This window comes from Ailuropoda melanoleuca, chromosome 8, assembly GCF_002007445.2.
Source record: "Ailuropoda melanoleuca isolate Jingjing chromosome 8, ASM200744v2, whole genome shotgun sequence".
Lineage (NCBI taxonomy): Eukaryota > Metazoa > Chordata > Mammalia > Carnivora > Ursidae > Ailuropoda > Ailuropoda melanoleuca.
In genome coordinates, this window is record NC_048225.1 from 70883856 (window position 1) to 70898276 (window position 14421).

Sequence of the window (14421 nt, forward strand, 5' to 3'; positions counted from 1 at the left end):
TCGCGCACGTGCTCCTGGGAGGCTGGCGTTGGAGATACTTCTGCTTTATTTTCATTAATTGGCAGCTAGGCTTAATATTTTCAATTTAAGTAAGTGTATGTAAAATACCTCCAGTTGACTTAAAAGAAAACAGAGATGCATTAAAACGAACAGTTTCTAGAACCTGGGAATGTCTTACAGATTTGAAAGTTTTTGCGTGAGCCTTTCTTGAAGGGGGTAGTTGACGTATTGGAACCCTTTGACGTCGTTTTCTACGTTAGTCACCCGGCGTGTGAGAAAACCCTTATCTAACGATGGCCCCGTCTCAGTAGCTCATATTTGAAATCTTAAGGTGTCTTCCAGTGTGGAGATTCTAAGACCCTGACAGCCCTCAGCTAGTCATTACCATGACTGGTCAGAACTAAACTGGAGTAGCTTAAAGTCACGTCACCCTCAAGCCAGTTTGTCTTTGATGATGCGATGAAACAATAGAGTTAGGCATCTATGAATTCTCCAAGTTAACTTTTTAATATGTGAAAAGAGTAAAATAAGATGTATATTAAGATATTAATTTCCTAAGACAAATTTACATTAAGATATTAATTTTCTTAGTGTTTTTTTCCAAACTAGACATAGTTGCCTCTTTAGACATAATCTGAATTTCCACTTTCCCTAAAAAAATTGTGCTCAAGAAGGAAAATAAACTTGAAATGAGTGGATATTATTTTCCTAATGATGTGCTGAAATTGGCTTTTAAATCGGAACATGCATACTTCTTAATTTCTTAAACCTCTTCTAGAGAAGAATATTAGTTCTAGAAAGTATCTTGTTTTTCAAGTAACAACATTACTAAAATAAAATATGGAAGATGAAGAATAAGACACACACACACGCCCTTCCTTATTTGCACTCTCAGTGGAAAGTACGTATCTCCTAACTTTGGTTTAAAGAAATGAGCCATCGTACAGAAAACTAACACAGGTGGACACAGCTAACCGGACACCCATTCTCTTCAGCTCTGCCATGGCCTTTTATGTGGAAATAATTACAGAGACACATGAGAGAAAGCAGGGCGAAAATTCTAGCCCTGTTGCTTCCTTCTCTGCTGATTTATCTTTCTTTCAGTTCAAGATAAGATTTCAAGCATTTTTCTAGAGCCAACAATGTGTAAAATGTTTGGAACAACCTTCCTAAAGTCTTAAAAAGAACATTTCTTTGTTATCTGTGGCATTTAAAATATTCTTGCTTAATAGCTCTTCAATAAGACGAAAAAGCATAATTTTCTATAGGAAACATCACCACCTGACCCTGGGCTTCTTTTTCAGTTAAGTTCAGATATTTAACTCCAGTTTCTGCTGGGTTTTTAAACCTCATCTTCAAAAATATAGTAATAGAAATCCCTGGCATTATTTAAGAAAAGACACAGTGTAATGGTTAAGAAAGTAGATTCTGGGGGCGCCTGGGTGGCACAGCAGTTAAGCGTCTGCCTTCGGCTCAGGGCGTGATCCTGGCGTTATGTGATCGAGCCCCACATCAGGCTCCTCTGCTATGAGCCTGCTTCTTCCTCTCCCACTCCCCCTGCTTGTGTTCCCTCTCTCACTGCCTGTCTCTATCTCTGTCAAATAAATAAATAAAATCTTTAAAAAAAAAAAAAGTAGATTCTGGAGCTAAATTGCCTGAGTTCTAGTCAGAGCTCTGCTTTGTATCCTTCTCCTTCATATTTAAAATGGATATAACAATGGTCCCCAGCCTCCCTGAAGTTTTGTTGAGCATTACATTAACTGATAGAGGCAAGCCCTGGAAGTGTACCTGGCATACGTTCAATCAGATCTGAGCACTTATTATGCTTAACCCCCCTTCTTTGCTAAACATGTCATCCCTTTAATCCTCACAAACAACCTTATTTTACAGAATCGAAAACTAAGACTCAGAAAGATGAATGAATTGGCCTAAATGTATATGTTTGTATGTGGCAGGCCTTGAGCACAATAAAATCTGAATCCCAAAATGCTTAACTCCAAAGTGAGACATCACCCCACTTTTCCAATAACAGTTTCTGATAGAGTCCCTCTTGGAGATGAGCCTTGGGCTAGATATTGAGCAAGAGTAACCCCAAATTATGGCCGGTGTGTTTGAGACCAGGGAAACCGAGGCATTTCTTAAAATATATATTCTGTGCAAACAAAAAGAGATTGGGACATCCAGGATACTCTCTGCATCTAACTGGTATTTCACTAGACTAGAAAGATGAAGGAGTACTTATGCTCCATTGAGCTTCAGTGGCCTAGAGCAGAATCTCCCTAGATGGGGCCAGCAGTGACTTGGATGAATGCATTTTTTTCCTTGATTTCTTTGTCTACCAGTATTCATCATCAAGATAGAACACAGCAGACTGATTAGGATTGAATGACTAAGTACCTAATCTTTCACCGAAGGAGTAAAAAGCATACAGATTGGGAGGTTTGGCAATTAAATATCACCAGATTTATCTTTGGACTTGTGCTCTGGCCCCAGGTGGATGTAGATGACAGTTTTCCATATAATTTGCACCAAAGAAATGATTCATCCGGGCTGTCTCCCTCCTCCAAGTATATGTAGGTGCCAGAGGTATCTAGGACGATGACTCGATCTTGCCTTCCTGTCGCTCACTTCTGGCCTGGAATAATGTTAAGAGATAGCAGATTTATATTCTTAGATGACCTCTATAAATCAACCACCTGATCTGAAATCACTTCATGACATTCCATTAACTGAATTCCATTGTTTTAAAGAACTGGATGTGATTTGCATCTTCTGTGGCTCTCAAACCAGTTCAAATATTGATCCGTGAATAAAATAATAAATTTGAAGATTTAGATGTTCTGTAAACACAAAGTATTTCTCACCAACATTATCACTGTTAATTTTAGCTGCTTCCAGATTTGTTCTTGGACCATATCCTGTATTCTTATCACAGTATTTGATTTTCCCTGAGAAATAATAAAGGAGCACCTCAACCATTATTTCTTTTTAGGAGCACATTTACAAATTGATGAAAAGTGATTCATACCCACGTTTTATAAGATCCAGTGCCTATCAAGAGCTTCTACAGGCAAAGAAAAAGGTATTGGTTCTTTGTGACCTTTTTCGATCTGGTTCTCAGTTATAATTATATGGCATAGTTCCTTCTGCTGAGCCCAGGGTATTGGACTAGTGGTAAGTGAACACACTCCAAGACCTTCCCCAAACCTTCGCATTTTATAAGGGCCATGTAAGGTGTTTCTGTTTTTGTTAGTTGGTTGCTTATTTTATTTTTTGTTTTGTTTGTTTCTGCAGATGTTCATGCTTTACAACGTTTTTTAGAAGCTGTTTTCATGTTTCATGTTAGTCTTCTGTATGTCTAGTTTAAGGAAATAAAAATGAGAATAACGAAAAGGAAAGAACAACATCATTAGGTCAAAAACTGGAAGAGGGTTTTCTCTGTCCAGTAAGTTTAAGTGTGTGTTTTTGGCCACATACCCCATAACTAAATATAGACTCATATTTTTCAGTGGTAGCTGTCAAAATGGAGTAATGTTTGCTTCGGGGTATTTTGATTTAATATTTCTCCTGGATTACATGGTATCCCTAGGATAAATTTTACATCCCTAAGAAGGTAGCCAAACACATTTTGGAAGAGCTGCAGTAGACCTCATTATTCAATTAATGTTTATAATCGATGTAAACAATAAAACGGGATATGGAAAATCTGAATATAAAAATCAACACCATTATTTTTAATGTTAAAATAGTCCATAACTTCTTAAAATTTTGAGATTAAATTGAATTTTCTGTGATTCGTGACTGTCATGTAGGCTAATGGGAGTTTTCAAAGTCCACGGCCTTTGCAGCTGGAAGCAGATACTCTTGTCTTTGCAGGTGTCCTGTACAGCTGCTGCTAGCCACATGGGGTTGTTTACAATTAAGTTTAGATTCATTACAAGTACGTAAAATTCTAGCCAGATCTCAAGTGCTCAATAGCCACAGCTAAAGGCTTCTGAAATATTGGAGAACATAGAACGAAGTTCCCATCCTCTCAGAAAGTTCTGTTGGACACCAGTCCTCTATAGAATCAATATAATTAATAGAAATCTAGTCTTGACAGAAAATGATGAGGAAATTCGGAAAATATTCCACTAGATTTTCAAATACGTAGGATTAGCACATGTCAGCGTAAAACCTTCACATATCTACTTCATTCTAGTGTCATTTTATTTTGCTTGAAACCATACCATTTTGTTTGCTCAGGAAGAGTTTTGGTGTTAAAAATAAAAATACTAACAAAAACAGAGCCTGGGCCCTGTGTCTAGACCTACTCAGCAGCTCTCCTCCTTTCCTGGTCCCTTGATTTAGAACATGGATTTGCTGTCGCTTCATTTCATCAGCCTGTCTTGTTCTGCTCTGTTTTCTTTGTTTTCTTTTTATTTATGTGCCCTATTTCCCTTTGCCCCATCCCACCCCACTCATGTAAGTCGGAATACTCAATGGATCGCAGAACATCTTTTGAGAAATTTGCACAGAATGTGGTAAGTTTTATTTTTTTTTGAGGAATTACAAATCATTAAGTCCCATTCAGAAAGTTTCCCGATTTCTAGCCCCATCTGTCCCCTTGCATCCTTTGATGTAACAACGAAAGAATTGTCTTTATTCAAATTCAGAACTTTGTGCTTCCTGCTTATCTTTCTGTCCCAACTCTTTCTAGAGTAAAGATGTCATCCATGAAAAACCACATGTATCAAACTAAGGTTTGGAAAGAAGTGTATATTATGACATATAAAATGAAGAAATGATTATTTTTGTATTTTTATTTTTATTCCATGTATCCCTTTCTTTCTTAAAGCTAGTGCATGCATTTCTACATGCTCTTTCTCTTAGCCCTTCCTAAAGCTTCAAAGATAAAGAACAATGAGGGTTCTGTGCTTTCTACTTCTGCAGGGAGAAAATGACCTAATGAGCAGTTTAAAGGCAAAGACTTGGTCTGAATGGTGGGTGGTGACAAGATATGCCCCACCAAAGCCCCCCAGCATGCCTCCCTTATGCTTTATTTTTCAGGAAGGTGTTGAAAACTGTTGCATAAATCATCCAAGAGACCTGTAGTTTTCCTACCACTGTTTTCTTAGTATCTTGCCATGTGTTTTGGTGATATTTTGGTGATATATTTGTTTGTGGGATTTTTTTTTTTTTGTATTGTGCCAGTGCCTTTGGAACTTTCTGACGTTGTGTAAGCTCAAACTAAAGCCTTCAACACATTTATTTTTATAGGGCAGAAACATCCCTATTTTCCCATGCCATAAAAACTGTACACCAACACTGAGAGCCAGCACTAACCTGTTATGAAAAGAGGTAGAAAAATCTTGGTTTCTACTCAAGTTTGTCTGCATTGTCCGTTGAGTCGTGTGGTCAGCTCCGTGCTGCTGTGTGTGTGTGTTGTGGCTTTTGCTGTGACGGCCAGTGAAGTGGAGTTATGTGTGTTGAAATGTAAGCAAATTGGATTCAACAAAGATGCTGTTTTTGTTTTTAGTTTCCTTCAAGGATCTTTGTGGCGGGGAATGTTGATCGGTTCTATTTGTGAATTGCCAGTTGTGACTCGGCACAGAGAATTTGAAAGACTTTAAAAAGCAGTATATACTTTGAACATTCAATGTGATTGCACAAATGAAAGGGCTGGAAAATGAAGGACTCCAGGAATTAATCACTCTATAAACTTCACAAAATTTTGGCTGGCTGTATTGGAATCTCTGACCTTTAAAATAAAATTTTCCTAAACATGCCTCATAAGTCACCATGGGAAGATAAAGACAATATTTAAAAAAAGCCTCAAGATTTTGCTGGAGAAAGTAGACATAGGCTGCAGTGAACTGCTCTGTGCAATGTTTTAGTATTGTTCCAAATTCATCCTTTCCTAACATAATGCTGATGGCATAGTTTTCTAAAGATTGGAATGGAAATTTCTGTGATCTAATTAAAAATAAGAACACAACATAAGGAAGATGAAAAAGGGAAGCAAAATGGTTGTCTTTCCTCCAACACCATCCCCAATTCTGATCAACTTCCCCAACTCTTAAAATAGAACCACATTGTCACACACGGCAAACCTTAAGAAAAGATCAATAGGAAATAAGGGGAAGACGGGCTCAATCATCTGCTGCCTTCAGTCGAAATTCATACAGGAAATGACAGCTATATTCCAGACATTGTGCTATGTCTCAGGAGTGTGGAGACGTAGAGACCTTAACTGCTAAGGAGCCTGATGGTATAAACAAGAAGTCGTGACACACAGGAGGAAGATAAATATTTCTACTTGGTGTTGGGGTGGGGAGGGAGCATCCATAGGTAATGTCAGAATTCCCAGAGGAAGTTATATTTAACTGGACATATAGGATTTCACTAGGATAAGAAGGGCAACCATCCTTTTAAGAAGGAGAGAAAAGGCTGGAATTACTGAAGAAAGGGAAGTTGAGTCACTTTCATACATATGCACATAACATACTAAAAAGTTGCAGATAATCCTCAGACAGAATTGTTCAGGGTTACTCTTTTTCATCCAGGAAAACCAAAAGTAGTATTTTTCATTGAATATTTTGTTTCTGTCGTACTCTAAAGAAATGGAATAAGGAAATTAGAAAGACTGTCTGATTTCCTCAATAGAGTACAAGCAATTATATTTATTTTATTAGTCATGAGAAGTAAGTTTCTATCCTGAAAATTGTCTATATATAAAAATGAAAATGAATGTATTATACAACATTAAATCTTAGGATGGTAGTTTCTATTTAAAGTTCCCTTTAACTCTTTCTATTCTCATTTCTTTTTTATTTTCCCATGGTTCTGTGTTGTTCCATGTATATGATTACTTCTAGGGTCAGCAGGTGTGTGAGGCATCCTAAGTATTTACATAATAAATTGAATAGGATGCCTTTACAGGATCAATACAGTGATTCTAACACAAGATGAAGAATGAGTGATTTTATTATGACCATGTAGACATAATGAAGGAAATGTGGAGTTTAAATAAACATTTTAAAGGAGTCCTATTGTGCAGGTCAGTCTGGTAAATACAGGGAGGCTATAGTACAGGCTATTCAAGAAACAAGTGGAATAGGGAAAATATAGGTAAACCAGTATAGAGACTATGAAAGGAACTGGGCAAAGTGAGATCATAATAGCTCATATTCATTGAGTGCCTGCCACTGGACCAGGCTCTGCACTAGGCACTTTAAGTTACCTAACTTAGTATAATCCGACCCTGCAAGCTAAATATTATCCTCATTTTATTATATTATTATTATAATCAGTCAGAGGAGGTACATAATTTGCCCAGAATCACAGAGCTATTAAAGGAGCTGACACTGACCCAAAATTTGTTTTGTTCCCAATTGCTTTCTCTCTCCATTGATCACCTTGTTCCTTAGTGTTCTTCCAACTCGTAGGAGATAAATAAATCCCGCCACCTGATGATGTATCCATCTAGAGTATATAGATGTATCTTTCTGTAGTTCATTTCCGTGTTCCAGCACGGTTACTTTCATAAGCTGCCTTGTAAAAATGGCATCGCGGTTTTGTTTCACATGAGAATGAAAAACGTTTTGCTGGACAGTTCTTCCCAATACCATTGAAACTGCCATTGGTTACCGAGACTAATAAACTCCTGCCAGTACCTTAGAGAATAATTATAATAACAGTTAACAGTTGCATGGCATTTTGCAGTGTTCCAAAGACACTCATTCCTTTTTGCTTGTTTTGTTACATCGTTGCTGTTTTACATTATGACAGTCTTGGGAGAAGCCTAGGCAGGTGTCAACACCCTTTCGCAAATGAGCAAATTAAGGAATAGTGAGGTAAGGTCACTTCACCAGTATCACTCAGTTGTTGAGTACTGGAGCCAGGACTGGAAGCAAAGTTTTCTGACTTTAAATCCATTATTCTATTGATTACTCATTTTCCTTTCATTATGCCCAACACTGGAGGGAAAAGAATAACTCATATTTGTGAAATATCTTCACCTTGCCCTGTTGTCTCAAGACATCTCATTTCCTGTGATTTACTTTTTTATTACTTTGTTTTCCTTGCCATCAGATAAGACCTTAAGGGCAAGGTCTTTCAAGGTTTACTATGTTCTCGCATGCCTTTAAATGTTATTAAGTTGATGTCATTCTCTTTGACAAAGTTCATGTGCTGCACTAATTTTAACAGCTGTTTTCTTCCCCTATCACCATCACCAAATCTGACACCATTTCTCCAACCACTAGTCTCATGGCGTCTGTCTGCCACACAAACCTCAAGGAGAACAGACAGAAAATAAGAGGAAAAACAGGGTAGGAGGATTGATAGTCCATGCCTTTGACCAGAATTCATAAAGCAACATGCCAACTGTACTACTCGCCTCCTCTCCTTAGTTTGTGTGAAGGAGAAATTAAATCAGCCCAGCTCTGGGCTAGAAAAGGAGAAATGAAAAATAGCCAGTGTTCATGTTGAACTCCCAGGAACTCACCTAATATGACCTCATTTGGGGGAAAAGTTTACCCTTTCTCAATAAAGCCCAGTATCTGCAGAGCCTTTAAAAGAATCAATAGAAAAGATACTATGACCATCTTGGTGTCCCATCTCCACTGTTCTGGTACCTGTGGTACTGCACTGGGCTTGGAAGGTGTGTTCTGGAGATAGCCACAGATTACCAGGAGTTGTGGAAACTCTGTGAGAGAGTTTTAACAAAAGCACTGAGTGGACTATGAAATCACTTGATCTTTTGGGGTGAAATCTTTATTTAACTCTATAATTGATTCATGTTCGTATAGATAAGAGCAATTGTAAATATAAATCCTATAATTTGCTTGGAGAGTTAAAAAGTGTGAAAGATATAATACTTAGTTCTTTTAGAATCTTCTTTTTAGTTGCATCTAATTAAATTCTTTTTAAAAAAATACAAATTCAGTTTTTTTTCAAGATTTTAATTAAATTCTAGTTAATGTACAGTGTAATACTGGTTTCAGGAGTAGAATTTAGCGATTCATCACTTACGTGTAACACCCAGTGCCCATCACCCATCTAGCCCATCCCCCACCCAACTCCCCTCCATCAACCCTCAGTTGGTTCTCTATAGATAAGAGTTTCTTATGGTTTGTTTCCCTCTCTCTCCTTTTTTTTTTTTTGGCCTTCCCCTATATTCAGCTCTTTTGTTCCTTAAATTCCACATATGAATGAAATCATATGGTTTTTGTCTTCCTCTGACTTATTTCATTTAGCATAACATACTCTAGCTCCATCCATGTCATTGCAAATGGCAAGACTCATTCTTTTTGATGGCTGAGTCATCCGTTGTCTTTACCCATTCATCAGTCAATGGATATTTGGGCTCTTTCCTTAATTTTTCTATTATCGAAAATGCTGCTGTAAACATTGGGGTGCATGTACCCCTCTGAATCAATATTTTTATATCCCCTGGGTAAATACTTAGTTGTGCAATTGCTGGGTCATAGGGTAGTATCCAAAATCTATAAAGAACTTATCAAACTCAATACTCAATGAATAATCCAGTTAAGAAATGGGTAGAAGACACGAAGAGATATTTCTTCAAATGCAGATGGCTAACAGACACGTGAAAAGATCCTCGACATCTCTCATCATCAGGGAAATAAATCAAAACCACAATGCGGTACCACCTCACACCTGTCAGAATGGCTAAAATTAACACAGGAAACAACCGATGTTGGCAAGGATGAGGAGAAAGGGGAACCCTCTTACACTGTTGGTGGGAATGCAAGCTGGTGCAGCCACTCTGGAAAACAGTGTGGAGGTTCTCAAAAAATTAAAAATAGAACTGCCCTACGACCCAGCAATTACACTAGTAGGTATTTACACAAAGAATACAAAAATACTAATTCAAAGGGACACATGCACCCCGATGTTTATAACCGCATTATCAACAATAGCCAAATTATGGAAACAGCCCAAATGCCCATCAACTGATGTATGGATAAAGAAGATGTGTGTGTGAGAGAGAGAAATAATGGAATATTACTCAGCCATGAGAAAGAATGAACCCAGTGATTGTAAAGTAACTTTATTTTAGGGTCCTATTTTTCCCTTTAAATACACCCTGTCATGCTAGTTCTCCTGTACCCAATCAAACCCCCATGATTACTCTGTTCACTCTTAGGTGAAATATCCTATAGTTACAGTGAGTCCCAAACATAAGGGTGATGTATGAAGGTTCCTCAAAAGCTAAACCTGTAATTAAATTCTTTATCTGAGCCGATTATGGAGCTGCTGGTTAACACAACTCGTGTAGATTTTATATAAGCAGCAAAATGTGGGGAAAAGAGCCCAGGCCGGAAAGCTTGACATGTTAACATTTAGGCTTGACACCTAGTCCTATGCTTTCGTGCCATATGAATTTTTAGAAACTTGCCAAACCCCCGTTTCTTCATCTATAACTGTCCTGGCCAGGAGTAGCTTTAATTAGCACTTTGCACAAACATATATACCTATTATATGTAAATACAAATACTCTTCATATAAATATATAAAGAATGGGGTTATGCTTTAAATATGCTTTTGAAACATGTTTTATTTTCTTAAATTGCATCATAAATATCTCCCCAGGTCATTTCATACTCTTTGACATAATCTACTTATTGACAACACAAAATTCCTCTGAATGGATATACCTGAAATTTATTTTCCAATCCTCTGTTGATGGACATTTACATTGTTCCTTCTTTCTTTCTTTATGTTATAGACCAAAGTGTGATAAACATCCATCAAGTAAAATACTGATTTTTTTTCTCATCATAAAAATTTAAATTGCTTGGTGAAATGGAATGCAAAATTATAAGAGAGGTTTATTATTTTTCCTTCTCTCTTATCTTTATATTTTCCCTAACACACACTAGAGGAAAAAATAGCTTATTGTAGAAGGCAGGAATCAAACTTCGTATTGCTAATTTCTACACTGTGCTACACGTAATAACAGGTCTCCCTCAATACTTAGTCCTCAATCTATGAAGAATTGTAGTCTCTTTCTGGGAGTCTTTCACTATATTTTTAAGATACTGTCAGTGACTCTATGGATTGTTTCTAGTCCTGGGTAAATGACTTTGGTTTTCATCAAATGCGAAATCTAGCATAAAATACTCTCTCTATACCCTAACACTCACTAGGATTGTACACTGAGACCACCCTCTCCCTTTGGTATAGCCCTGTGAATAAGAGAGATTCCAGGTTTGGGAAATACAGCCCCGACCCGCTGTGGGGCAGTGCTAGGAGTAGCGCAAGGCGGTGCCTGCAGGATCTGTTCATGTGGACGCCCATTTGGACTGGACATTGGCTCCGCTTAGGATTAAACCACGCACTTCTGGTCAAGTGCTCTAGACTCTGCCGTTTGAGTTCACAGGTATATGAGTGTAGGTATACTTTGCTGGATCCTGAAGCACCTAAAGAAAAAAGTTATAAACTTGTCACTTGTTCGTTTTTATTCACCATGAACACTACCAACAGAGAAAATTGACCTAGTAATCTAAGATCCACTCATTTGCTACATTTTTATCATTGTTTTTAATTACTGTTTTCCTAGTTCTGGATTATTCATTCATTTAACATACATTACGTTTTGACGGTCCTACAGCCTGTCTTTCCTTTCGTTTCCCTTGATACCGATTTCCACCACAATGAAGTAGACAAACCTTGGAGGATTCAGATGGTCGTTTTCCAGACTGTTGGTACTAGCGGAGATGTGAGCTCCTCGATTTACATAAAGCCCCTCGCACTGAAGCAGGTCATCTCCTTCACGTAAACACCCATCATGTTACGATTATGAACTATGAGAAGAAGGTTTTGGTTTTATATCTGTACATCTTTGAATTTACCTTAAGGAGAACTTTGTTCATATTCTTTTCTGGTTGAGTTCTGTAGACTTTGTTGCTTGAAATTACAGGTATGTTCATGGAGATCTGTGTTAGAAATTTCCTAGAGCACCTTAGGTAAATATAATTTATAAACTGGTCGTTGGATTTCCCCACCATAGATATTACCAGTAAACACATAAAAATCAATCCACTCAAGGACGAACCGTTTTCTCCTCTTTCTTCTCTTATGGATCTGAAACTCATTTCATTTATCATTTTGTTGTTGGCATATATGGTTATCCATCTTGCTTTATGGAAACTATTTGTGGTGATACCTTAGCTTAGAAAGCAATTTCAGGTTCCCTGCAGCATGAGGTAAATTGACTGCTATGAAACGTATCAGACTATGTAGCCTATTTCGTTTGGACAACGTATCTTTATTTTCCGCTAGTAGCATCATTGGTTCTTAAATTGCCACTTGAGTTCTATCAACTGTGGACTGTCTAGTGGTTTTTGGTCAGGGAGCATCCAGTGCAACCCTGGAGGTTCCTAAGAACGTTTGGAGGCTGCTGAGGAGAAAGTCCCTAGTGGGAAGCTTCCCCGTTGCTAGTACATACGTCAAGAGGCAGGAGTTTAATAGCATTTCCCAAAGTACTGTTTTAATGTACTGGAAGTCTTGGGTTTACACCAGTGGTTACAAGGCCCCAGCTTCCCGCATAGCTGGAAACACCCTGGAGGCTCTGTGTAACAAGTGTATGACCCAGTAGTGCTCATGTATCCTAGCACTCTTGGATTCTTTTATCCAACAACAACAACAAACAGTTATTAAACATCTACTATGGGTCAGATCCTCTGCTCCCTATCCTAGAATACATGCATAATAGCCATAGCCATTCTGACATAGCCACTACTATTAGGAAGCTTACAGTTCATAACAGATAAGGTATTAATAGAAATAACTACTCTTGGGATGCCATTAACACGTGCAGCTAAGTTGGCTCATTCTCAGAAAAGTTAACTATTCAATGAACAGAACTCATTTCTAACTAGCTTCCCACTAGCTTACTTCATGGAAATCATGACAGTTTCTCTTAAAGCAGCACAGAGTAGGCAGGGAAAAGAGTTAAGGTCTAAGCAAGAGACCTGCGTACTGGATAGTTGGGGCAACGGGCTCTGAAGGAGAGAGGACAAAGGTAGAGCTAGAAAGAGTGCTGAGGACCTGACAAGTCAGCTGTGTTGCAGGCAAGGACTGCCCTGAGGTCTCCGGTTGGAGGAGCATAGTGCAAAAGAAGGTAATCAAGGAGACACCATGTATCCTGGATCCACACACCATCTTCATCTCTGCAGAAGATACAGGTAGAGAGCAAGTTAGGAGAACCTAGAAACAGGAGGACATGTTTGCAGGATCCGCAGCTGCTGTGTGACTCCACACGTGACGATAACGAGGGCCTGGCCAGGAAAACAGACGTACAGGTGGAAGAGTAGGACTCCTAGCACCAGTGAATGTACATACATGCTAGAACATCTTTGCACCACGTTTGCTGGGAGAGTTAATAGTAGAAAAGGAACTTCAGACCGTCACAATTAAAAATTATCAGAGTTATAGGGCACCTGGGTGGCTCAGTTGGTTAAGTGTCTGACTTTGGCTCAGGTCATGCTCTTGGGGTCCTGAGATCAAGCCCCACATAGGGCTCCCTGCTCAATGGGTAGTTCTGCTTGTCCCTCTCCTTCTCCCTCTGCCCCTGCCCTCCCAATCACGCTGTCTCTGTCTCTCTCAAATAAATAAATAAAATATTTTTTAAAAAGAAATTATAAGAGTTATATAATAGTTAATGCATAATTTTACATTATCACTTTGATTTTATTTGAAAATACGTAAACTTGGAATATTACTGAAATACGAACTGAATCTTACGTTAAGTTGCAGAGTTTAGCTGAGTAAAGGAGGAGCATGCGACATGTTGCTGCTTACGTACTTGGCCGTACGGTGTTTGGGAGAGTACTTGCACATAGTCAACCGAATCTCGGTATCAATCTCAATTACCTCATGGACTTAAATAGAATTGAATAGAATTACATAGATTTAAATAGAATTTGGTCCATGATCTAAAGGCAATGTGTTTGCATGTTCTTGCTATGAACTTATTTTACATAGCTAGGAAAATACGAATGGAGCCTTAAATTGATAAAGATTAGGCCTGTTATGATGTCTAAATTTAATTTCCACCAACAGAAAATTCATATGTTAATTATTTCTAGATATGATGTCACTACTAGGCAGCCCTATAGCTTCACCAAGCCATTTCTTTCTTTTCACTTACCAGTTCTAAAGCCACAAGTACCATCATTATGTGTTTGTTGGTATTCCTTTTTGAAACGTTTTTCAGAAAAGAAAGCCATTTTTATGCTGACGACAAGCCATGGGTATCATTTTTACTTCTCCATACTTTTTGCTAGTGCTTAGAGGCAATAAAACTAAAATAAGCAATTTGAAACAGATAAACACTAGACATCGTAATATAAATTGCATACGTGTTTATAGACATAGATATATTGTGTTCAGTTATACAGACGCCCTGCT

The 14421-nt window shown here is 38.0% G+C and overlaps 1 protein-coding gene across 7 annotated transcripts in view; it reads left to right on the forward strand.

The window, feature by feature from the left end:
* The window catches only part of RGS7 (regulator of G protein signaling 7), a 507900-nt gene that overhangs the window by 483428 nt on the left and 10051 nt on the right, over positions 1-14421 (forward strand). For 4 of the 7 annotated variants that reach the window (XM_019798898.2, XM_019798900.2, XM_019798899.2 and 1 more), the window contains 2 exons: positions 2993-3082; positions 5260-5340. The exons of 1 other annotated variant lie outside the window; for it this stretch is intronic. In XM_019798898.2, the coding sequence (XP_019654457.1) occupies positions 2993-3082; positions 5260-5334 (165 nt within the window). In that variant the 3' untranslated portion in view covers positions 5335-5340. Of the gene's footprint in view, positions 1-2992; positions 3083-5259; positions 5341-5518; positions 6706-14421 lie in introns of those variants that run through there. 2 more of the 7 variants (XM_034666668.1, XM_011223975.3) reach the window with 2 other exon arrangements.